Source organism: Zingiber officinale, chromosome 9A, assembly GCF_018446385.1.
Source record: "Zingiber officinale cultivar Zhangliang chromosome 9A, Zo_v1.1, whole genome shotgun sequence".
In the NCBI taxonomy this organism is placed as follows: domain Eukaryota; kingdom Viridiplantae; phylum Streptophyta; class Magnoliopsida; order Zingiberales; family Zingiberaceae; genus Zingiber; species Zingiber officinale.
Window position 1 is genome coordinate 52,655,359 of NC_056002.1, and position 27,885 is coordinate 52,683,243.

Consider the following 27,885-nt stretch of genomic DNA (forward strand, 5'->3'; position numbering starts at 1 on the left):
GATATTAGGGATTAATAAACTTAGCTTAGGTTAATTAACCTCTAAGTTTATTCCCTAATCAACTCCTATTTAAGGGGTATCCCAAACAGGCTTTCACTGTACCCCGAATCCATCCCCTTAAAACGGGTCATACGGACTCCGTTTAAATCCCGAAAAATTTCTAAAAATTTCTGAAAAATCCAATAAGATTTTTCGTCTAACAATATTTATTATTTAATTTTTCGATATCTTACACTTGTGGTTCATTACATAGTCCTCTTCTAAAAATCGGGCATTGGTGATAACAATAACCTTATGATCTTTAGGATTATAAAATAAACCACCTTTTGTTCTTATAGAATAACCCACAAACAAGCAAACTTCTGTACGTGATTCCAACTTATCAGTATCTCCCTTCAGCCCATGTGTTGAACTACCTCAAATTCGAAAATGTTTCATACTAGTCTTACGCTCATTCAACAATTTTATAGGAGTAGAAGGTACTGACTTAGAAGGTACCAAGTTCAGAATATACACTGTCATTTCCAGAGCATATCCCCAAAATGAATTTTGTAATTCTGAATAACTCATCATTGATCTAACCATTTCCATAAGAGTCCTATTCCTTTGTTCCGCTACACCATTCTGTTGGAGTGTACCAGGTACAAACAGTCGGGATTGAATCCTGGCCTCTGATAAGTAATTCCTAAACTCTCCTAAGTGGTACTCGCCACCACGATCAGACCGTAGTGTCTTGATACTTTTATCATGATGTTTCTCCACATTAGCCTTGTACTCTTTGAACTTATCAAAGCATTTAGACTTGTGGCGCATCAAGTAAATGTACCTGTATCTCAAATAGTCGTCTATAAAAGAGATAAAATATTTGAAACCACCTCTTGCCTGGATAGTTATAGGTCCACACAAATCAGAATGAATCAATTTCAACACATCTTTGGCTCTATACCCCTTGGCCTTAAAAGGTCTCTTGGTCATTTTTCCTTCCAAGCAAGACTCGCAAGTTGGAAAGTTTTCCACCATCAATGAACCCAAAAGTCCATCGGCTATTAACCTTTGAATCCTACTCAAGTTAATATGACCAAGCCTTAGATGCCAAAGATATGTTTGGTTTATTTCCAAAGGTTACTTTCTCTTATTAGAATTAGAAGATGTGTTATTAATTTCCATTTATTGCATCGTGAGAGTTATTGGATTTAGAGTATACAAATTGCCAACCAACGTACCAGAACAGATAACTACCCTATTTTTCTTGATAACAACTTTGTCATCAAAAGAAACATAATATTCATCCTTAAATAGTTTAGAAATTGAAATCAAGTTCTTTCTAAAATGTGGTACGTAAAGACAATTTCTCAAAATCAATATTTTATTTCTATCAAAAGATAAATAAACATCTCTCACTGCAACAACCACCACTTTCGTAGCATTGCCCATGTAGATGGTGATTTCTCCTTCATGTAGTCATCGAATTTCCTGGAACCCCTGCAATGAATTGCAGACATGATCAGTGGCTCCCGTATCTACACACCAGGTACCGATAGATAACACCACTAAACATGTTTCAACAACTAATGAATAGGATACACATTTATTGTTCCCAATTTTGTGAGGACAGCCCACTTTTTGTTTCCAATCAATATAATTGGGACTTGTAAGTTTATTCTCTAATATAATACCAGGAGGTTTGAAGGTCATTTGAAATCCTAAGAATCACAAAATATTTGGTCAATACTTTAGAACTTAAAATAATATTGATTCCTCAAATAATATCATTTAAATTCACCAACTCCTCAAAACATCGTGAATTTTGTATGCCACGTTAGTGTGGACGTATACAAATTCAAACATTTGTAAGAGGAGGTTCTTTCCCATTAATTTTATTATCTTGTTAACCTAACCTTATGATAAATAAAATTAATAGTTGGTTTTTCTTTGGTCACACAAATAATAGCATTGACTCCGTTGGGGAGGATACTATTAAATGTGCCTAAGTGTATACCATTACTTGATACTACGTCCATTAAATAGGATAGTGCCCCTTCAGTTGGAGAAGATCACACGAACCTAAATAATTTCTTATAATCATCCATAAAGGAAGTTTGATCTAGTGGTCCGCAAACAAACTCATCCGTTGTGGAGGAAGGCACTCAGAGCCAACACGCAAGCTTGAATGCATCACTTACAAACCAGTAATAGAGACCGTGGAATTTAATTAATTCCTCTCCCACTTAGTTATTTAGAAACGAGCAATTTTAACATGCACACAAGCACACAAACACAGCACATCACAGCATAAAAAACAATAAATATGAAAACTAATTTTCCAACTATTATGGCCTCATCCATAGCTGTCCTCTGTATACCGCTAACCCTAGCTACCACCAACTCTGGCTGCTGACCCTAAGGTTTATTTTGTTGTGTCCTTCTTGCTTCCTTTTCCGCTGCGCCTTTGGTCCTCAAATAGCACCACACCTCGCAAGGATACGATCCGCAACAAAATAAAATTTTACATTTATCAATCCTATATTCCACAAAGAAATGTACATGTAATCTAGATTGATCGAACAGAATATAAAATCCTAAAACTAATACAGCTCTTGCTGTATTTAATAATTACAATCATGCACACAAATAAAATGCCCTCGACATGTCCGAGGGTCTAATCACACACAATTATAATAGGTCATAATAGTTGGAGCCTGCAACCACAGAGTTAATCTATTTGCACATCCTACTATTATCCTGCCTAAACTTATGTATGAAAAGTGCATAATTAACTGAAAACCAAATACACAAAGGCAAAAACCTAGCTTTGATACCAATTGTTGGTTGCTACTTGGAACATTGTTCTATTTCCCCTATACAAAAATTTATACAAGCACAGAACTTAACCTAGCTACCCATGTGCTCTAATAAAGTTAAACTTGGATTGCAAACGATGCTTAACATTATTAATCCAAGTTGCTCTTCAGAAGATAAAATTGGATTGGAAACGATAATTAATAATTTTACTCCAAGTTTAACCGATGTGATCTTCCTAAGTTAAACCATATTATAGAAGTTGATTAAATATCTATTTCAAAGATTGGCTTCCAGGTTAAACATGACAAGGCACTAGACCTTCTTGGTTATGAGATCATCCACCACTTCCTAGACAAAGCCTTTCAAAGAAATTGGATATTTAACTTCTTACAGTAACCTTAGGTTTAACTACAGAGACCACAATAGAAACACAAGATCAAAACGTAAAATCGAAATACAAAATCGATAGCACGAAATCGAAACATAAAATCGCTAGCCTCTTGTGTTGGTGTTTCAGAATTCATGCAAAGAAAAATAACTAATTAATTCGAAGTTGAAACTGTTAATTAGTTATACCTTTCTTTATAGTTAAAGACCTCTTGATCTTCTGTTGTATTCCTCTCCTCCTCTTGGACGTTGTGTGGGCAACGATCTACCAAGATGGAATCCACCCGAACCACTTCTTCTCCTCCAAGACTCTCGAGCCACCAAGGGATGTCAAAATAGGAAACTCCTTCTATTCTTCTTCCCCCTCCAAGCAACCGGCCACCTAGGTACTTCTTGTCTTCTCCTTCTTCTTCTTCAAGCTCCGGCCTTAGAAGGAAGAAAAGGAGGAAGAAGGGAATATAGATGTCGCCGGCCTTAAGGGAAGAGAAAAGGAGAGGGCCGACCACAAGCAAGGAGAAGAGGAGAATAATAATATGTGTTCCACCATAAGGCATCACCTCCTCTTCTTTTATAATCCTTGCTCATGGCAAAAAAGGAAAATTTTAAAATTAATATCTCTCTTTTAAAACATGTAGACAACTACAAAAAAAAGAAAGATTAATTAAAACTTCTCTTTTTAAATCATGGTTACAAAAAAGGAAAGTTTTATCAAAAATTAAAATATCTTTTTTAAACATTATAGATAACTACAAATAAGGAAAGATTTTAACAAAATTAAAATATCTTTTTAATCTTTTGTAGATAGCTATAAAAGGAAAGATTTTAAAATTTTAAAACTCTCTTTTAAAACCACGAGGATGACTATAAAAGGAAATTTTAAAATTAAAATTTCTCTTTTAAATCCCTTCATGGATGGCTACAAAAGGAAAGATTTTAACAAAAAATAAAATCTCCCTTTAATTCTAATGGTGTGGCCGACCCCATGCTTGGACACCAAGAATGGCTTGGCCGACCACCTCTTAGGCTCCAATCTAATGCTTGGCCAGCCCCCTTTGCTCCAAGCAAAGATGTGGCCAGCCCATTACTTAGGTAAGAAGTGGACTTTGTGGATACAAGGTTTTATAGAGGCTATAACAGGGACCGAGAGGAGAAATTGGTTTTGATCTCCCGATGAGCTTGAGCTTCCTGTGTTCACCCTAAACATCCAACTCAAGTTCATCAATAATAACTCATACCACTAAAGAGTTATTATTGAACTATCACACCAATCCCAAATTACATTATGGGCTCCTTCTTATCATGAGTGTGTTAGTCTCCCTGTGTTTAAGAGTTACTGACAACTCACTTAATTAATATCTAGCTCCAAGAGTAGTACCACTCAACTTCATTATCATGTCGGACTAAGTCCACCTGCAGGGTTTACATGATAATCCTTATGAGCTCCTCAAGAGGGCATCATCAACCTAGATTACTAGGACACAATTTCCTTTTATAATCAACAACACACCATATAAATAATATTATTTCCCAACTTATCGGGCCTATTGATTTATCGAACTAAATCTCGCCTATTGATAAATCAAATAAATAAATACTAAGTATACGTGCTTGTTATTATATCAGGATTAAGAATACACACATCCATAATAACAGAGATTTTATTCTTTTATGTAGTCAATATAAAAAGAAACAACCTCAAATAGTCCTGCTCAATACATACATAGTATACTAATGTAATTTTATAGTTAAAATAAACTAATATCAAATTACACTACAACTGTTCCAATGATTTATCCCATTCCATCTTGGTTGTGAGCTACTATTTATAATTTATAAAGAACTGATAACATGATCTTCTGTGTGGCACCACACTATGTTATCTACAATATAAATTAAATAGACAACTGATATAGCGAATCTGTCACATCCGCTAATCAAATTGATAATTGTATTTTCCACTGAACCCCTTAACTAAATGATAATGTTGTAGTAACGAGCCCAGGATCGATCCCGAGGAACCAACAGTATGATGTAATTTATGATTGTATTTTTATTCCTATTTTTGGGGTTTTTGATATAAAAATGGAGTTGGGGGGATTTAAACTTTGAATCTAAATCTAACAAAAGTAAAGCACAGCGAATAAGAAATTAATCTAAAGCAAGAGTGAAACCTAACTATGTGCCAATGAACAAATCATTACGCATTGTCACTCTACGTTGTAATAAATCCATTAACACACATCAAACTAAGATATAAAATAGCAAGACACAATTAAATCTGATCTAAAGCAAGATGTAAACCCTAGCTTAGAATTTAAACACTAAACAAGTAACCAAGCATCAACTAAAACTTAAACTAAGCTTCAACAAGGAAAGAAATGCTAACTACTTGTATAAAAATATAACAAAACATAAAAGTAATCAGTGCTAAGCTATAAAAACAATAACAAAATGAATTAAAATGTAAACCAATCCATTCTCACAATCATCTACCAAGCTACACACTCAAGCCGTCACACAAGAGGCCGAAATCGTGACCACCCAATTCCGGACCTCAATGGATCGTCTCAGCTGCGTATCAGCTCAAGGAAGGTTCAAAAACGTCGACGGACCACCCCCGACGAGCTGAAACAACCCTAAACCCAAGAAAATGTCGAAAATCTGGAAATCTGCCTCTGGATCTGATGGAAGGCTGTGGAACGTGGATGAACGTCGAGTGAAGCTCAGGAACACCGGAAGACCACCTCCGAATGTTGCTGATGGGAATCGGAGCTTGGATTTGGAGGACCACCGCCAAATCGAGCTGGAAAAGGAAGATGCCGCGAGCCAAATTCCACCGGAGAGAACACTCTTCGATGGCTCCAAATGATCGGGATGTCGCCGCCGAGAAGCTCACCACCAAGATAGAAGCTCGGGAGATTGATTGGAGAAGAGAAAGGGGCCGAAATCCGGAAGAAGACGCGCGCCGGGATGAAGCTGCGCTGTGGAGGATCGAGGAAGAAGCTGGGTACGGTAGCTTCTCATTTAAATCAGATCTGGATCTGGAATGGACGGTTGAGATGATTCCGGGCTAAATCAACGGTGAAAAGTCATCCAAAATCTGATCCGAAGGTACTGATGTTGATCTAGGGTCTGGATCTACCCTCCCGTAGGTCGGATCGATCAGATCATCATTGGATGGCCCAGATCGGCCTAGTCTTCAATAAACGGTCCAGATTAAGTCGGGCTGGATCAATAGCTAGATGAACTCAGATCTGCATCAAAACTTCTAGATCTTCATCAATGGCTCAGATCTGCTCCCCATTAAGTTGGATAGGCCAGATCTTCAACGGATGGTCCGGATCTGTCCTATTCTTGACGAACGGCCCATAATGGTCAATGACTAGATTTTCTCGTTTGAACTCCGATTTGAGCACAATTTCGGTCCAAATAGATCCAAATCCAAGATCCTTTGATGCCTACAAAATAAGAATCAAATATTAGCATCAAATAACACCAAAAATAATATAATTTGCAATTAAGTCCAAAAATACACACAATGCACAAAATGTGATGTAACCATGATTTAAACTATGAAATCAACATCAAACCATGCATATATGAATCAAAATAATGCAATGAAATCATGGTTATCAAATTCCCCACACTTAGTCTTGAACGTCCCGTGCAAGTAAAGAAAACTAAAAATAATCTCCATAGAAATTTCCCTAGCAATACCTAAAAATGGTAAAAAGAATTTAACTAAGACCATCTAAAAATCACAAACAATCATGAATACAATCCAAACAATAATCAGTAGGTATGGTAGTTTCAATCCAATTGAAAAATTAAGCAAGCTGCACTCTCACAAAGAATTTACCTATTCTAACTCTCACACTCAAACATGTGTATAAGTGGAACTCACTCAATGCAACTCATAACATTTCACTACCATAAGCTTGCTTATTTCCTAATTCTCCACCACTATAAACATAACATACATGAATCAAAAGGAATTTATCATGAAGAATTGAAAATGGAAGTAAGAATAACAATGAAAGTGAATGAAATAGGCAAAAGAAAAGTATTAAATGAAAAATTGAGGAGATTAGAGTATTGGAGGAATATACTTGATGAGTTGACCATTTTGATGTGAAAAGAGATGAATACCATTTGTTTTTATCAATTCAAAAGACCAAGCTAACCTCCCCTTCAATTTGATGACAAACAAAGAATCTTGATACTCTTTTGATACACTCTTGTGATGTGCCAATTTCCAAATTTTTCTTCTGTTTTCACTGGATTTTTCACTTCCACTCCATCACTTGAAAGCTCAAAAACAAACTCACATTAGCTAATGGAAAATAGCTCCCTCCCCCACACTTAAAATATTGTCCGTCTCGGACAATAAAACACATCACGCATACAATGTATTAACACTCTTGAAGCTTCTCTTCCTTCTTTTCCCTCTTTACTGATTTGTTATCCCAACATCTAATGTACCATTTTCAAATAACCTCCCAAAGATTCAGTTCTGTTGTTGGCCAAACAAACAAATCGGATAACTGGTTCTCAAATTTCAGCTTCATAATTCCATAAATCTGGACAACACAATTGAAATCAGCAACGAATTCAGATTGAATGCAAGTTTGAGGAACTCTTGGTGTCATTTCTGAATTTTCTTCTGTTTGCAATTCTTTACTGCAGTTCCTTCAAAATTTCCAATTGAATCATAGATTCCTTGAGTTAGTTCATCACATGCTCCTAATCCACCATTTCTGATCAAAAATATCTAAGTCTTGATAATTTTAAGCTTCTGCACAGTGGAATTATGAATCTGTAACTTAGTCTTCTGATTTTGTTTCAGCAACTTCACTCTAATTATGCCTAGCTAATAAGCCTTGAAGACAGCTCATTAAATCATGAATCAAGTTAGCTCCAATTCCATTTATTTCAGATTCGAAAAGCAGGAGAACTTGGCTCAATTCAGCAGATTCCTCTCAGCACATAACTAATCTGATGATACAGTTTCAATTCAAATGCTAACTTCTTTTGTCTTAACATCTCCTTCTACACTTGTCTAGCATCATACTTAGCCTCTTCTCTTGCAATAGCACGACATTTCAACTCCATTTTGAGCTTTTACCTGCTGCAAACAGTCCCGAACTCAGGATACAGATTAGTTCAGATTGTGTTCAACCTCTGATTTCAGTTTGTCTTAGTGCTGATTTTTTTCCCACTACATTCCAGCCAAGTTTTCCTTACTAATAAACCTTGGAAGAAAGTCAATATAATAATAGATCAAGATGACGTACACTCCATTCATTTCAGATTAGAAAAGCAAGATGCCTTGGCACAATTCAGCAAGTTGTCTTTGGAACAAAACTGGTCTGCCTTTAAATCAGTATGCACTTTCTTTTGCAGATATTCACTTCTTTTCTCTTAACATTCTCTTCTACAATTGTACAGCTGCAAGGCTTACCCTCTTTTCCTTCAATGGCACAAAAATTTCAGCTTGAATTTTACTCCCTTCCGCTGCCAAAAACTATCCAAAACCAAAGCTGCAGTTTTATTTTAGTTTTCAGTTTTGTGTTCTGTTTTTCCTGTTTAGTATCAAATTTCTTGTCTAAAAGTTTTGTAAACTCTAGAGAAGAAAGACAATCATCTGTCAATACTGAATTAGCAGCTGGTTTTCAGATTTTTCATGAATTAATAGCCTCAAACTCCATTTTGTGCAGTAGATTACAGTTTTTCCTTCCTCCTCTTGTGACTTTGTATCAACTTGTCACGTTTAGTCTCACGAAACTTCAAATACTCCTTCATCTTGCCTCTTCAGAACCTTTACAATGCATTACTGAAAAGCTTACAGGTTTTAACATCTCCAAATGGCTCAAATTCATTTCTCAATTTGGCACAAAGTTGCCCTAATCTGCACAATCTGCATTTCCCTATTTTTCAGTTTCTGCAATTCTGTTTTTTGTGTTTCTGCATTGCTGCCCTTTTAACCTTTAATTCCTACTGCCGGATTCTGATTTTGTGTTTCTCTTAGAGTGTTGTCATTGAAGATTGCAATAATTGTTTTTGTTAGAGCTCATGAATTCCCACTAATTGAGTTTCTCAATTAATTGAGAGCTACTTCAAAGAGATTGGTACAAGAGATGATTCCTACACAACAACAATCTTCATTTCTACAGACACCAGAATCACATGTTGCAGAAATCACAGCCATTCTGCCACTTCACAATTTCATAAATCACTTGGCACAAAACTTTGTATCAACTTTGCATTGTTTAGCCAACAAAAATCTCAATTCTTCTTCGTCTTGTTTCTTATGACCTTTTATAATGCATATTCAAGAGCTTTCCATTTTCCAGCAGCTTTTGTTCATCAAAATCCACTTCCCAATTGGCACAATTCTGCACACAATTCTTCACAATTCTGCAACTCCAAAATTCTGCACTTTCAGATTCATACTTTTCAGTAATGGAAATGAATCTTGGTAGAAGCTATTAATGCCAACTTCCCATTTGTTTCTTCACTTTACAACACTTCTTATAAGCTTCTTCCTTCCTTGATATTATTTCTAAATTTTTGATACTCCATTCATCAACACTGCACAGCTGAAACTCCATTCTGTAGAATTCTGCATTTCAGATTTGCAGCATCAATATCACACTGATGTTACTGCAAATCCAGTTCAAGCTTCAACAATTGTTCCCATAAAATTTAAAAAAAAAAACTTTACAATCATTTAATCAAACAATAGCTTGATTCCCATCTTGTCTCGGCTAATAACATCAATTAAAAAGTTGCTGCAATTTTAGAATTCCAGAAAACTTGACACTTCTAAATCCTGTCCAGCAGAATTAGAAAATTGCTCACTGGTGAAAGTGCCAACTGCTGCCCTTTAGTTTAAAACATCAAACTTCTGAACCAACAGCACTAAAGAACATAATCTTCAATTCCCAGCCTTAATTACTGCACATTGTACACATCAAGCACCAATAGCAAGGGCATGAAATCATCCAAAATCATCAAGATCTCCAAACTCATACAAGCCCCTCACTTAATCCCTTGTCCATCTTGGTGATTTAACTCATCAAGAATATTATCCACAACTCTCAATAAAAGAAGAGTGGCAAGCAAAAATGATCAAAGATTAAAATGCTAGCTAAGGATGTTTTAAGAAAATTGTGGAGAAAGAAATTAGAATTTATGATGAAACAAGAATGACATATATCCTTCATCTCCATGCACACCTATGCTATTGTGACTTTGAAAAGAAACTAAGCAAGTTCTAGAGTTTCAATTGCTATGAGTGCATGTCACACAAGAGAAAATAATAGTGTATAGGTTTAAGTGGTCCTCTCTAGGTATTTTTATTGTAATCAAGCTCAATTAACCAAAATGGACTCCACCACCATTTACCAATATCATGTGAGAAAAGCATCCAATCATGTCACATGACCTAAAATTGATGATCAAATTTAAGAGACCTTTACCATCTTAAAAATATTACATAGAAAATTCCCATGGAAAATTTTTATTCAAATGACTATGTATACCAAACAAAATGAAAAGTATGGAAGCAAATATGGAAATAAAATGCAAAATGTAAAAACAAAGTGCAAATGCAAAGTATTAAACCAAAGAAACGTATAACGAATTTATTAAAGAAAAACTAAACTCAAAGCATGAATCAAAATGCAAAAGAAAACAAAATTGGAACCAACTCCCCTTTCATTCCCGGTGGTTAAAGAAGGTTTAGAAGTAGTAGCCACCCCGGAAGTAGAGTAATCGTGGTTCCACTCAAATTCTTCTTATTAATCCTTTTTCCCTTCAAAATTCTTTCTGGAGGTCTAAGTCGGTTCAGTTTAAGCACCCACTCCGAAAGTTTAATTTCTCCTACCACATCAATAAAAGAAAATACCTCCCACATGCATGTGGGGTGAAAAGAAAATAGGAGAATATTAGTGTGAGTAGAAAGTATATCAAGAAATGAATCACAACTAATAAAATCAATAATTGGTACCTCTATGAAATTTTTTGAAAAATCACACAAAATACTCACCTTGTCATCTAAAAAGGTACCTGGAGTGGTGTTTATTACCTCTTTCTCATCAAATAAATGCTCAAACTCTAGTTCTGGTGAATGTTCAACTTCATGTAGTGATTCTTGGGTGCTTGGCTCCATAGCACAAGTCCCTACACTTACATCTTCTATCCTTGGTGATTCTTGAGGTAATGCTTCCAGTAAGCACTCCCCTACACTTATATCATCTTCTGCAACAATACCTGCATCTTCAACAACATCTAAAGCAACACTATCAGTAGAATCAGAAATTTTAACAACTACATCATCATCACAAATAAAACTAGAAAATTGTTGTGAAGAAATAGAAGTAGTGTCAGGCCTGACAAGATCTCCACAATCCACCTCTTCACTGGCTCTTTGTTTTTGTAACTGATTAATAGATGATGCAATCTGATCTAACTGACTCTGAATATTCTGTATCCTTGCAAATTGCTGCTCTTGATGCTCTAACATTTGTTGCATAACTTCATTGCATTTCCACATTGATTCTTCAATTTGTTCTTGTTCATCTTCATACCTATTCCGCTGCTCCATAGGTAGGTAGGACTGATAGAACTGAGTCTGAGGCTGATAAAAATAATCCTCCATCCCATCTCCAAAATACTGATGATATGGATCCATGGTCACATGAATTTCCTGTTCTTACACTGAACACTAGCAAATAAAATCAGAAGACTCAGGAACAAATAAAATCAACACATGAATATATAATCATGAAAGCAATCAAAACAACAATCCTAAAAATTACTAAACATTACATATTAAGGTTTTCCCCGGCAACGGCGCCAAAATTTGATATAGCGAATCTGTCACATCCGCTAATCAAATTGATAATTGTATTTTCCACTGAACCCCTTAACTAAATGATAATGTTGTAGTAACGAGCCCAGGATCGATCCCGAGGAACCAACAGTATGATGTAATTTAGGATTGTATTTTTATTCCTATTTTTGGGGTTTTCGATATAAAAATGGAGTTGGGGGGATTTAAACTTTGAATCTAAATCTAACAAAAGTAAAGCACAGCGAATAAGAAATTAATCTAAAGCAAAAGTAAAACCTAACTATGTGCCAATGAACAAATCATTACGCATTGTCACTCTACGTTGTGATAAATCCATTAATACACATCAAACTAAGATATAAAATAGCAAGACATAATTAAATCTGATCTAAAGCAAGATGTAAACCCTAGCTTAGAAATTAAACACTAAACAAGTAACCAAGCATCAACTAAAACTTAAACTAAGCTTCAACAAGGAAAGAAATGCTAACTACTTGCATAAAAATATAACAAAACATAAAAGTAATCTGTGATAAGCTATAAAAACAATAACAAAATGAATTAAAATGTAAACCAATCCATTCTCACAATCATCTACCAAGCTACACACTCAAGCCGTCACACAAGAGGCCGAAATCGTGACCACCCAATTCCAGACCTCAATGAATCGTCTCAGCTGCGTATCAGCTCAAGGAAGGTTCAAAAACGTCGACGGACCACCCCCGACGAGCTGAAACAACCCTAAACCCAAGAAAATGCCGAAAATTTGGAAATCTACCTCTGGATCTGATGGAAGGTTGTGGAACGCGGATGAACGTCGAGTGAAGCTCAGGAACACCGGAAGACCACCTCCGAATGTTGCTGATGGGAATCGGAGCTTGGATTTGGAGGACCACCGCCAAATCGAGCTGGAAAAGGAAGATGCCGCGAGCAAAATTCCACCGGAGAGAACACTCTCCGATGGCTCCAGATGATCGGGATGTCGCCACCGAGAAGCTCACCACCAAGATAGAAGCTCGGGAGATTGATTGGAGAAGAGAAAGGGGCCGAAATCCAGAAGAAGACGCGCGCCGGGACGAAGCTGCGCTGTCGAGGATCGAGGAAGAAGATGGGTACGGTAGCTTCTCATTTAAATCAGATCTGGATCTGGAATGGACGGTTGAGATGATTCCGGGCTAAATCAACGGTGAAAAGTCATCAAAAATCTGATCCGAAGGTACTGATGTTGATCTAGGGTCTGGATCTATCCTCCCGTAGGTTGGATCGATCAGATCATCACTGGATGGCCCAGATCGGCCTAGTCTTCAATAAACGGTCCAGATTAAGTTGGGCTGGATCAATAGCTAGATGAACTCAGATCTCCATCAAAACTTCTGGATCTTCATCAATGGCTCAGATCTGCTCTCCATTAAATTGGATCAGCTAGATCTTCAACGAATGGTCCGGATCTGTCCTATTCTTGATGAACGGCCCATAATGGTCAATGACTAGATCTTCTCGTTTGAACTCTGATTTGAGCACAATTTCGGTCCAAATAGATCCAAATCCAAGATCCTTTGATGCCTACAAAAAAAAAATCAAACATTAGCATCAAATAACACCAAAAATAATATATTTTGCAATTAAGTCCAAAAATACACACAATGCACAAAATGTGATGTAACCATGATTTAAACTATGAAATCAACATCAAACCATGCATATATGAATCAAAATAATGCAATGAAATCATGGTTATCAACAACTACATCTAACATAAATGTAGACATTTGATCAATATGATTCTTATTTCAAAATAATTGTTTACAAAAAGCTAGGCTTTTAATATGCATCCTAACAGTTGCATACTCATTGTATGAGTTGTTGTCATGCACGAGACCCTGCTACCCACAAAACTTTAGCCGAGACCGTTAGCCTAAATCTTACTCATAATCACGTAAGTCATAGTAAAATCTCATGTATTTCTATATCGCATATCAAAATCTACTACAACTTAGTATATATCTTTACAAGTGGCTCTGATACCACTGTAAGGAATAATAGCGCTAAACACGTCGAAAAACACAACGATAAGTTCCTATCCGTCTCGATCCCGACAGCAACGTTTCTTTAGGATGTAGATCTCATCGCGATCAACACGTCCACGCCTTTACAGTATCCACACGAACACATTCTCTATCCGTCTCACGAACTCACGAAATGGAGAAAGAAACAACCAAAGGTTGTGCTATCAACCTCTTGTGGAAGTTTTGGCCAAGAGTGGAAGAAGGAAGAAGAGCAAAAACAAAAAAGATCACATCATCCAAAAGGTCACTTCATCTATATAAGGTGATTTCATAAAAGGGTTACTTTACCAAATAAGTTATTTCACCAAAAGGTTACTTTACCCAAAAAGGTTACTTCACCTAAACGTTACTTTTACAAATGGTTTTTGCATTCATCCAATGAATATAAAAATGTTTTTGCCTCTCGATCTTCCTTTTGATTAATGATAATATATTAATCTCTATTAATATTCATTAATCTTAATGGGTTGGATTTAGAATATTGGATTAACCATTAACCCAATAAGTCATTAACTCAATAAACCAATGAGTCTAACCCATTACTCAATAAGTCCAATCTAAATTCATTCAAGTCTAACTTAATGTGTATAATTTAGATTAAACTTAACCGCATAATCCATATCCAAATCAACATGTTCTTTATGTGTGACCCAATAGACTCTCGTAACATTGGTAATGTATCTAAAATCATTTTAGATACATAAGCAATGAGTGACATCTAGCAATGCATCATTGCTACCCAAGTGACGAGAATGTCAAGATCCAACCTAACCTTTCTGTATCTATTATCTTGTATGACTCAATCATTCTATCCTTGATATCTAGATTTATTAATGAGGCATAGAACGTGTCATCCTCTTATCAATCTTTATGTTTCTTGATCTCTAAGTAGACACACTCAATCAAATAAGCTCAATATCGCATATTGACTCATTTGAGCATGATCATGCATTCTTGTGTCCTACTAATCAAGGGGCCCACAGATATTACTTCCGTTATATGGAAGGGATAGATCACATTTACATCACTCATATCTTTCCACATAACTTATTGCATACCGAGTAATTGACTTTATAGTCCACTTTGTTACAGGTGACGTTTGTCGATACCAAAGTATACAACTCCTTATGTAGGGAACCGTAGTGACTTCAGGTCTAAGGACTATTCATACCAATAGTCACATGAGAATGTTTATGAAACTCATATAACGATCCATGAAATATTCTCATGGTGGGTCATTAAGTATATATTTTTTAATATATACCCATGTGTAAATTTGATGTCTCATATCCATGACTTGTGAAATTAAGTCATCCGTTGACCTACATGCTAGTCTCAACGCATTAATATTGTCCTTGCATATTAATACTTGACTAGGAATAGTTAAGAGTAATGTTCTATATATATCTACAATATCTCACTATCAATTCAACTAATTGATATGTTATAGATTAGAACCTCCTACTCTAGGACATTATTATACTTATCCATTTGGAACTAAATTGAAATCAATATAATAACCAGCTTTGTCTTTTATTAATAATGAAATATGATACAAAAGGAGCTCTTTACAATCATCTCTTAATTGGTACTAGGGCTAATACTAACAGGGTGGCCAGAGGTCATCCCCCACTCGGCGCTTGACATCCTGGCTACTTACCCACTGTTGGTGGCCTCCGGCCATCCGCTCTGACCCAAACTATAACTTGGATGAGACTGTGAACCTAGGGAGGGATCGTAACCAAATGCGGCCAGATCGCGATCATGATCTTGTCACAATTATAAGTGATTTATCCCCTAGTCTATTTTTTTATAGACCAGAGGTTCTAGTCTCCCATACTGTACCATACTATGGAGACATTGTTAATGCTTATATTTATATATACGAGAATATTTTACTATACGCCTCAGTCTGCATGGCAGTGTCCATGACTGAAACACACAGTTGATTACCACGTGGGTTGCATGAGCTCTCTAAGAGCTCCCTCGATATAACATCTGCGTCACATCAAAAGTAAAAATTCCTATATTTCTCTCCACTATATATAAAAAAACTTTTAACCAACTCTTATATGAATCCCATATTTTTTTATTATATTTCACGTTATATATAAATAAAATTTAAATTCATATCTTTCCACTAACTAATATTAATAATTAAAAATAAATTCCATTATTTGAAATAAAAGAACTAACTAAAAATTTTATTATTTTTAAATTTTAAATTAAAAAATTATTTTAATTAAAAAAAAAAGTAAATAGGAAGAAAGGGAGCCATTTTTCCCAAAAATGAAGGAACTCCCTTCCAAACTCCTTCCCTCCTGCTACGTTCACATTGCTTTTAAGGAGTTTTCATTATGGATGCTCTTAATTGCAGAGCGCGTTGTGGCGTGCTAATATAGACTAAAGTGTATAATTAATATGCGAATTTGTTTAACAATGAAAATATATAATTACAATAAAATAGGAGTCATAATTAGGGATTTCAAAGAATTGAGCCCACTCTAAAAATATCTAATTCATATTAAAAATTATCAAATTCGAACAAAGAAAAGAGAAGAGGTGTGTTTACATGGAGGGAAGAGAAGGGTGTGGGCAAAAGTGTTTTCACTCATTGTTAATGTTTACATTTACATGAAAGTGTATAATTAGTAAGGAAATTTGTTTAATGATGGAAATTTTGGTGAAGAATCATTATGAAATATTGGTGGGTGCTACTTGTTTTGTTTTTGTGCTCATTTGTTGCCTTTTGAAAGTAATCTTTAATCTACCTTCTTTGGCAAATAATGCTCGATGCATAGTAGAAAGTGTTAAATTGTAATTTTTAAAATTAATTATGTATTGATAAAATTATTATTGTGTTATCTGAAAGTGGATTTAAGTCATATAAGTAATTTTTATAATGTAAGATAAACTTACGTATAATAGATTTTTCTTTGAGATTTTGTATTAGTAAGAGCTCATGGATGAATTTTTTTTTTTAATGTTAACTTTTATAGTAAAAGATGATTAACCTCACCTCACGTGAACAAAGATAAATCACATTTCAATTATAATCGATCGTTAAATGACTAAAAAATAGAAGAGATTTTTTTTCCCGAACACATGTATCAGACGAAAATTAATCATTACCCTATTATAACAAAGTTGTCATCCAAAAATTAGGCACGCCATTAGGACAATGTTAAGTTTAATTGATAAATTAGAATTCACATCATCATCAAAATGGAAAAAAAAAACCAAAGACAAAAAACTAAGATAGTTGAAGTAATCTTTATATTTTTAAATAAAAAAAGATAAACTATTCCCATTTGTGGTGTTCCTGGGAGGAACACAGATCTTCTGGATCACTTTTTTATGGTTCAGGGGATGTGTCACTCATATTTGTGATCGGATCATGGTCGCGATCCGACCGCACATTGTTGCAATCCCTTCCTGGGTTCACCGTCCTCATCAGGTTATAGTTTTTATTCGGAGCGGACTACCGGAGGCCTCCGGTGGTGGATAAGTGGGCAGGTTACTGGGCGTCGAGCGAGGGTGTCCTCCGGACGGCCTCCGACCGTCCGTTCCGAACAAAAACTATAACCTGGTGGGGACGGTGAACCCAGAAAGGGATCGCAACCATTTGCGATCGGATCACGGTCACGATCTGACCGTAAATATGAATGGCACATCCCTTGCACCATAAAAAATTTTTCAGGAGATCCTGCCTCCCTGGGAGAGTTCGACGAAAAGGCACGTTAAACACGCAAACTATTTTTTCGACCATTAAAAATATGTTAAAAAAATGAAAATAGAAGTCGAAAAAAAATTTATTGTTTTTTTTTCGAAGGATTAAAATATTTTGTGTAATTATTTTCGCCAACTAGATTCCCTCACTTGGGCTAGAAAAATAAAACTTTAATATTACAAAAGGCAATACATTATTACAAGTAATTGATCCTGATTATAACGATAACATATTAAATGATTAAAAAATGTTACTATAACAAATAATTTTTTAATATAAAATAAAGTCATAATACTTTATAATTTTTAAACGTTATCATTTGACGCTCATAATTATTGATATTGATGTATCCTGGGAGTTCGTCTGGCTGAGAAGCTACATTACTCCATGCGGGCCAGACGCCGTCCTTGGACCCCGCCTGACTAGCTCTCTTAATTGAGTACACTCCTGCACAACGACTTTCTTATGCAAAGAAATCCTTGCCGAGCTGATCTTCTTCTTCGATTCAACGTCTGATAGTTTCTGACAATCACGACTATCGTACCCTATGGCTCAAAACCACCCATGGCGAGACAGTCTGCAAGTGACACCTGGCCATACCAGGTGTCCGATTCCGCTCAGCTAGTCGGGTCCTGGCTCGTGTGTCGGTCTACGTGGCTCGTATGTCAGTCCAAGTGGATCTCCTCCATCTTCGGTTATATAAGGTCAAGAGATGATAAATAAAAAAAGTGTCATTTTCATGAAGGCTATTCTTCTCTCTCGAGTTGTCTTCTTTTGCGTACCCACGAGCTCCGCCTCTTAGCCTGGTGCTGATTTAATCATTGAAAGGGTCACGCCGACGAGTGACGATGCACAGCGAATTAAGAGGGTACTTATAAAGAGAATTGACAAACTCATTATGAGAAAAATACGCATTCATGGTACATTGACATCTAATATATATATATATACACATAGCATTGCCATGGAAGAAGAGTACCTCGAAAGGCGCTGCACGATCGAATTAATGACTAAGGGAAGAAAAGTTCTTGAAGAATTAGAACATTGTTGATGTATTGATGGTCGGAATGATAGCGCAAATTGTGAACCGACTAGAGATCACACGATGCGATCAGCAAGGCTTTCTTCTGTCCACCTTCAAGTGAAGTTTGAACCATTTTTTCTTTCGTGTTGGATCCTTCGACTTTTCTTCCTCTTTCGTTTGGGACTCTTCGTCGCTTTCAGACGCCTTGAAGGAACTGCTCATCTTGAGGCTACTCGAGTGTCGCTTTAGAGGTGGGGTGGTGGTGTAGGAGGCATGAACAACATCTTCCTTGAAGCCTTGAAGCTCTACTATCTGGTTGGATAGAATAACGATAAGCATTAAGAACTTTGCAGTGGCTGGACGAAGGATATCGAACTATAGAACTTACTTCTTGCATTTCCTGAGTATATCGGTTGGTCATCTCAGTGAATCGTGCCAAAACCTGTTCATCTCGCATGAATTCATGAATCAATGACCAACACAAACATGTACAAAATAGAACCATGGAAAGGCACGGGACAAACCTCTCTATACTCCGTCTCAAACTTAGACAGTTCGGCACGTTTTGCTAATATCCTTGCCTCAACATCACGGAGTTTTATCTTTTCCGCTGAGAACTCTTCTGTGCACATAACTTCAAGCGTGTAGTTTACACTTTTAAAGAAATTATCACCTTCAGATTTTCATGCGACAGAAACAAAGTTAGATAACATTTGCTAAGGTCATTCAAAGAATAGAACAATCATGCAACGACTGATTTACCGTAGACGGCAAATACATGGGTGCCTGCTTTCAGTTCATTTACTTCGCAAGCTTGAAACCCATCGAGTTTCTTGAAGAATGCAGCATTTGGATCTTTGGCAGATGCTAGCTGGAGGCGAAAAACACAATAGTGTTAGTAAAACAATATTTGGTTTCAGAAATGCTTCTTCAAATGAGTTTAGAATAGTTAACCTTACCGAATTAACTTGATCAAACCGATATACAGGAAAATTAAGGAAGAACATTCCGGCAGAAGTAACCTTTCCAGTTTTGGTGCTGTCTTCCTGCACCAGTATGGAAGTCAGATGGGTACATGACAAGCTATATGGATTCGGTGACACGGTAAAACATATAATCGAAGGCTATTATAATATGCAAACAATGGAAATTTCACATAAACAATTCAAATGTCAAGTAATTAGTACGATACCTACTTGACGCTAGAGGGTGCCAATTAGTTCAGTAGGTAGTACCTTGGAAGATGTTGTCGAGCTATTAGGTTCATAACTTGCCTTTCAACCAAATGTGAGTGTTTGAGGGCCTCATAGCTATATTTTTCAACAAAATCAACTAGACGCTTAATGGAACATTCTCTACATGGGAAACTCAAGAATTGACACACTCAAACTTAAGACTGTTGGAATCAGAATTGTCATTAAAGAATGTGGACGGAATAATTAGGTTATAATGAAAAATGTTACGATGGATACCATATATTAATAGAAAAAGATAAGATAACTAATCATATTACTGTTGATAGACGGCAAAATGAAGGAAACCAAGATAAGACAATTTACATATTCAAGATAATTGATATTATTTTATCTTGCATGAACCATATGACCAGATAGTTTCATCTGAATAATTGGCAATTTTTGCATTTTATCTTTGATAATTTCAGGAGGAATCCCTGCCAATAAAATTACTGCTAAGCTATACAAATATACGAGACATACTTTTGTTGGTACAATATTCCCTAGGTCAAGGTTGACCTGGTTGACTGAGCTTGAATTGGGTCAAGCTCAAGTTTTGATGTTTGGGTTTCGATGTTTGACAATACATGGAGACAAGACATGGAGATTGCAGGTGCAATTGTTCATGTGGATAGATTGTGAAAGAGAGTAAAGTAGGTCAAGGTTGACTGGATACTTGACTGAAAAATCCTGGTGAGTGAAGCCAGGTTAAAGACCTAGTGAGTGAAGCTAGGCAGCATGGAAAGTCCTGATGAGTGAAGCCAGGTGAAAGTCCTAACTCAGAGGTTAAGCAGACTGAAAGTCCTGGTGAGTGAAGTCAGGCAGAAGGAAAACCCTAGTGAGTGAAGTTAGGTGAAAGACCTAGTGAGTGAAGCTAGGCAGTATGGAAAGTCCTGGTGAGTGAAGTCAGGCTCAGGAAATCCAGGTGGATCAAGGTTGATCGGACACCTGGTGAACATAAGTCCAAGTGGGTCAAGGATGACCGGACACTTGGCACGAGGAGAAAAGTCCAAGTGGGTCAAAAGGATTGACCGGACACTTGGTGAGGGAGTCCTAGCAAAGGGTGACCGGATGCTAGGCATGATGTACCAACAGGTCATGGTTGACCGGATGTTGGTTTAGGGGACTTTGGACTTGTTTTTGAGCAAAAACAAGAGCTGAATCGATCAGCCGATCGATTGGCTCATGCCCAATCGATCGATCGATTGATTGGGAGAGTCCCCGCGACAAGCCTCCTCCCAATCGATCAGTGAATCGATTGGGGAGAAGTGTCGCGCAAACAGAAAGCCTCCCAATCGATCAGCCGATCGATTGGGAGGTGCGATTTCGCACGATAAGCCCTGGATCGATCAACCGATCGATCCAAAGCCTCCCCGATCGATTGAGAGCAATCCAATCGATCGGGTTCTGACCGTTGGCGCAGGATAAAGCCGTTGGCGAGCGTTTTTCTGCGCACTTCTTCCTCTCTTCTCCATAGGCGATCACGACAGCTTCTCCACAGCGATTTTTCTTCCTCACCGCCAGTTCTTGAAGGTTCTTGGAGGTTCATCCAAGTCAAGAGGCGAGTTGCAACAAGAAGAAGAAGAAGCTAGGGTTTTCATTGTAATCTTGTAAGATTCATTTGTATTTTTGCTTCTTTCTTTCTCATTGTTGTATTGTGAGGTTGTAAGGCTTCTCCGCCTTCGGTAGTTACCGAGAAGGAGTGTTTTTATAGTGGAGGGTGCGTGAGTGTGTGGATCCTTGGATTAGTCACCTCTTCTTAAGGTGGATACCAAGTAAGTCCGTTGTGTTAGCGTTGTATGTATTGTTTCTAGTATTTCCGCTGCATATCTTTGAAGAAACAAGCAACGAAGAGCACGAGGATCGTGCCAAGTTATTCACCCCCCTCCCCCTCCTCTAGCTACATATTTGGTCCCAACAACTTTGTTATGTTGGTTTTATATATTAAAGTTGAGGCTCATCTCTAAAGCTAGAGTTGTTAGGAAATGGATTGAACCACCACTTTACTATTTCAACTTAACTGAAGACATATTCTGGAAGCAAATGTGATTAGAACCGAAAAACTCCTTTGCTGCCATGTAAAAGTTGACATCTATCATCTGTTTTTCACTGCTAATTTATAAATTACTTGTCGAACTAAAATTGTGTGTGCGTGCGTGTGTATGCAACAATTTTTGAGATGAATGGTACCTTTTAAAAACAGATTAATAATACAACAAAACTAAAAGAATAAATAAAATGACCAAAGATAAATATAAGGTGCAATAGACTTATTCAGTGTTTGATCAAAGTGCCATATGAAACCATCAATAACATCAGATTATTAAAAAGACTTTGGAAATAAGCAGAAAATGTTTCAAATAACATCTAGCTCAGAAGTAGCATTTTGAACAATATCAATTCATTATACATGCACAGTCAAATCTAAATGCAAACAGAAGAAAAGCTGTGAAGGCATTAGTCAATTGATATTGAATTCATAAACATATGACACCTACTTGTAATGCAAGACTTAATCCACCATTTTCTTCTTGCTCAAAGTACAACAACTGCACATCAAAAACAAAATTAGGGAAGTTGTTCAGACCATGTACCTAATGCTAACAAGGAATTGATGAAGATATAAAAGATTATCAGTGCATTTATGTCGTTGGAGACGAGTGAATCCAGAGCTGCAACAACTATGCAGCAAGCTGTACTGTCGAGACAGTAGTTTTTAATCAATGTTATGTTAACAATCCAATTGTTAGAATTAGTTCTTGATAACTAGTTCAGATAATGACTAGCCAATTGGTAGACCAGGCTGTTCGATTAGGAAAAAAAATATAAGATGCTGCATGCTAGCTTAGACTAAACATTTTTTCTTCAAAGGAATTAGACAGTTAAATAATGTCCAGTTGTAGAAGCCTCAAACTGAAGAAGTATAAGCTCAATTAGCATGTCAATTGGTTATATCCACTCTAATAGATATTTAGTAATATACAGGAAGGAACTATATATACTGGAAGAGTCCAGTAAATATTTATATAAACATAACAAATAGGTATTAAATAATATATCAAACATTCTATCACAATGCAGTATAAGATTTTGAAACAACCTTGAATTTGCTCTTTGCAGATGAATGAACTCGACAAACGACTCCCATCCTAGCTTCCCTCTCTGTTATTTCCACTGAATAAAAGTGAGCTGCCTGTTTTTCTACCTGTGCGATTACAGAAAATAACTTCTAAAAAGATTTGCAGAAAAAGCCTTGTGAAAAAGCAAGAGAAAATGCCATTACCTTTCTTGAAATTGACTGCCCCAATGGAAGTGGAAGGACAGATACCAAGCCATTAAGTGCTTCCTCCAATACAGTTGCAGATACAGTTGTCTTGATTGGAACTCCAAGTTTACTAACATACAGTACAACAAATAAGAAGTAACAATGAAATCTTTTGATATTTGATTCAGAAACATGGCCACAGGATATAAATTAGTACCAAGTTCAATTAGCTCGCTTTACCTAAAAAGTGCAGCAAACATTGTGTTCACGGTGCCAAGACTTGAAAGATCAAGCTCCAATTCCTGACTATCTGATTCAATAGCCTGGGAAAACAATTTTACATTTTTAATTCCTTTTAGCTAAAATGCAATAGCAAATTAACTGAATAAAAGAAAAAAATAAGCAACATTATAGAAGCAGCCAACTTTTAATAATAACGATGTCTTTGGATACAACAACCAAGCTCTATCTCATTAGGTAGGGTCAGCTATATGGATCCTTCTATGTCATTGGACTCTATATCATTATTTATATTTAAATAAATTTTATCTTATTTTATTGTTGTTAACTAAGTCTTCTTTTATCTTCCTCTTCCTCATTTGATTTGCACATTTGTCATAGTTTCACATCGCCTAATTGAGCCTCTTGGTCGTCTACATGTCTATATCATCTTAAATGTATGAGTTTTCCCTCAATAAACGCAACTCCGACTTTCTCTCTAATATTTTCATTTCTTATCTTATCCATCCTTGTATATCCACACATCCATCTTAATATCCTCATCTCTACAGCTCTCATCTTCTGCTAGTGTGCTTGACTCATAGCCTAACATTCAACTCCATAAACATAACATATCTAACAACAGTTTTGCAAAACTTTCCTTTTACTCTTAGAGGAACTTTACAATTACAAATAACATCTAACGTTGTCTTCCATTTCAACCATGTTGTCTGTGTTCCATATAAAACATCTGTCTCAAATCCTTCCATCTTTTTGCAAAAACTATCTAAATACCAACTCGTCATCTCTTATCTTAACAATTATCTCATTACGTCTAATATTACTAAACTTAAATTTCATATATTTTGTCTTTACTCTACTAAGCCTAAAACCTTTCATTTTTAGCGTTTTTTCTGCCATGATTCAAATTTAACATTTACTCCTTCACATGTCTCATGTCTTTGGATGAAGTTAATAAATGAACTTAAACAAAGATGACAGGAAAAAAGGCCATAAAATTTGTATCACTAACCTCAAAACCAGATGTGTCATATTGATGTCTTCTATCTGCATCAGACAATACATTGTACGAGAATGTAACTTCCTTGAAAACTTCAGCTGCCGTAGGATCATTTGCATTTTTGTCAGGATGATATCTAAAAATAAACAGAAGACACATAATCAGAAATTCTTTATGCTGTGATCTTTGCAATATGAAGCACAAAAAAAATGACTACACTAGAGTGCCAATAGCATTAGCATCAAAGGATAATTAAACTAGCAATGTTAGAAAGGATAAGAATTATATTTGTCATATGAACGAGTTCGTAAATATAGCAAGCAAAAAATGCTAAGATGAGTGTGAAGAATTATTGAAAGAATAAACCAAAAAAAATTATTAAAGTTCAAGAGAAGTTAAGCATAGGTCCAATAGATCACAGAATGAGAGGAAATATGTTGAAAAAATATGTATTTTTCAAGAAGACTAATAAATTCAATAGATTGAAGAGTTAAATCTATGTAAGGATAGAAAAAACCAAAAAACTGACATTCAATCTGATAAAAAAATAATTGAATTAAATTGAATACTATTAATGATATATTATTGCATAAAGAAGATAACATTCATGTAGCTGATAAAAAATAGTTGGGGCCAACACGGCTTGAAGACGATGATAGGGGCAACTTTTGTAGCCCACTCCATATAGTTGGGACAAACAAGGCTTGATATGCAATATAAACAGCTCATATGATGACGTAATACGATTTTGATTTTCAATTAAATGAGGTAAAACAACATTTTCACTGCTTTAAATGAGATGAAGATGTCATTTAGCCTCCATCATACCACCAACAAGCTGTGTTTGTCCTGAGCATTCAACCTCTAGCAGATATTTAAATTAATCTTTGGATCAAACTTCAGTATTATTCTATTTTGAATAGACTTAAAACAAGGGAATTAAAGAGATGGGAGTGAACCACAGCCTTCGGATATTGGACTTAACATAGTTCTAGTTAAAGCAATAAACTTACTAGTTTGAATTATATTTACCTCAAGTTGGAGAGATCTAATTCCACACCAGACTAGTGAACAAGAGGAACAGGCTGTGAAAGTCAGTTAATCAACTTAAAAAAAACTTGCTCATAGAGTTTTAAATAGCTAGTGCAAGATCACTAAGCTATGAAAGTGGACATAATGCAGCAGAGAGTGCTGAAAGGAAAGTATAAACCAGAAAATAGATACATTTTGGCTAAGTTTCTGATGCCATAATCAAGGACAATCAAGACTGACTGATGCACTATTGCATTGAAGATATTGATGTCAGCTTTAATGATCCTCTTACACTTCCAACTGATATATTGAAATCTCAAAAGGTGCTGCGGTTTTTCAATGATCAAAAACAAAGACATCCAGTATAGTGCCAGAAACTTAGAAGACTGTAACAATTTTGAATGCACTTACCAATGAATCATTATTCATTATCTTATATTTGGCACAGTGTTATTGTAACCAAAACTATCCTTGGCGCAGTTTTAAAGTTTCAAGGCTCAATTCCAAATCGATAAGGGATGAAGCCTATCTATCATTCGGTGGAAAAACGTTCATTGGTATCCTGCTTCGAGACCAAAACTAGGGACTTGCAGAAATTGATTGTTCAAAATAGAGGTAATGTGAACAACAGTGCTTGCATCATCTGTTATGTATACTTCTCGTCATGAACATTAAGATTCCAGATTTAGGGGGAAAGGAATGATCGTATGCCACCATTAATGCAGATAGGCCCTGAGGCCATCATATCGCCAATACATGCAATGTGAGGCTAGTGAAACCAGACAATTCCCTCATTTGGAACTAGACAACACGTATTGATCATCATATTCAATCGGCATCTGATGAAGGTTGGAACTCAATTGGAGCAAAAATAGTCAGCTCAAATCCATGCCCTTCGCATATGATACACGAAGACACTTCCGCTAAAATTGTTTGAAATTTCTATTAGAAACCTTCACTCAATATTACGAGTCTGGATATAGTAAAAAGGATATAGGCATCAAGAACTTTTACAATTGTGTGTAATTTATGTGTGAAACACAATTACAATAAGGCCTGGATACAAACATATCGATCAAAAACCAAAATTATTCGAGTCAAAATCATACATTATTCAATTACTAATACCATAAATCAGAAAACAAAAAAAAAGAATATCAAATAAGATATCTTACTTCAGAGCCATCCTTCGATACGCACTCTTGATCTCCTGCTCCGTTGCATTACGGGAGACGCCAAGCACTTCGTACGGATCCCTCCTCTGCTGAAGCTGCTGCTTATTAGCATCCCTTTTCTTCTCCGACTTGGCGGAGGAAAATCTCGGCCCCGGCATCTCTCTCGCCCTCAAGACCAACCTAACCTAACCTCTCCACCCCTGATCTCACTCCAACGCCAGATGCAACCAAAACATTTTCACCATCCGAATCGAGAATCTCGCGCGGAGAACGCAGATCTACACGCCGATCCTCCACCTCTCTCCCGCCCCGAAACCGGTCGCAGAGAAGAAGGAGATGCCGAAGCAAACGCAGCCGCCTCGAACCCTTCCCGTGTCCCTCCGCCGGAGACCGAGAGAAGGAGAAGAGAAGAGGCGGAGATCGAGCGAGAGGATATCGGCGAGGGAGACGGGGAGGAAGAGAGGTCGCGTTCAAGTGTTCCCCATGAACAGTGGAGTTGTTAACCTATCCCTCTCCTCTCACGCCATCCGAGGCTGCTGTGCTAGCTCACGTCAAGAGAGATGTCCGCACGAATCATAAGCATACGACACATTACCCTTCGTTCATTATCAGATCAACGGTCCTAAAGTAACGCTGCCGTGCGAATGCTCCCATAGAAAGAACATATTATTTAAAAAAATTTGAAACATGCGGCAAAAACAGACGATTTGTTTGCCCAGCATTCTCCGTCGGTTCCAGATGACTATTAATCGCGGAAGAGATAAATAAATAATGGATTACTATTAATCTTTTTTTTGTTTTTGTGACGGTTGAATAATGCTTTAGGGTGGACAGACACCGGATTATTAATTTGGATTTGACCCAGATCTCATAGTCGTATAATTGGACGGACGAAGTTGGTCCTTACCACTGGATACCCAACTAACCGGGTCCCTTGGCGACGCCTCCTACACGTTCATTTACCTTCTTCGCTAGCGGTTAGGGCGACTGGGTCCACCTCGAAGGAAAAGAAAAAGGATGACAGAAGAAGCTATGAATGTGGGGAAACATTTGGCACGTAAGAGAAGAATGT

General features: G+C 36.5%; 1 protein-coding gene across 1 annotated transcript; it reads right to left on the reverse strand.

Annotated features, from left to right (window-relative positions):
* Positions 1-18,717: 18,717 nt before the first annotated feature.
* Positions 18,718-27,338, reverse strand: LOC122020243 (chaperone protein dnaJ 16-like). Its single transcript, XM_042578081.1, has 11 exons — positions 26,814-27,338; positions 24,619-24,742; positions 23,607-23,689; positions 23,385-23,496; positions 23,202-23,306; positions 22,600-22,650; positions 19,826-19,912; positions 19,629-19,737; positions 19,391-19,539; positions 19,243-19,308; positions 18,718-19,169 (listed from the first exon to the last, which is right to left on the reverse strand). Exons 1-11 carry the CDS (start codon positions 26,969-26,971, stop codon positions 18,954-18,956), a joined length of 1,260 nt encoding a protein of 419 aa, XP_042434015.1. The 5' UTR covers positions 26,972-27,338; the 3' UTR covers positions 18,718-18,953.
* Between the last annotated feature and the right edge of the window lie 547 nt (positions 27,339-27,885).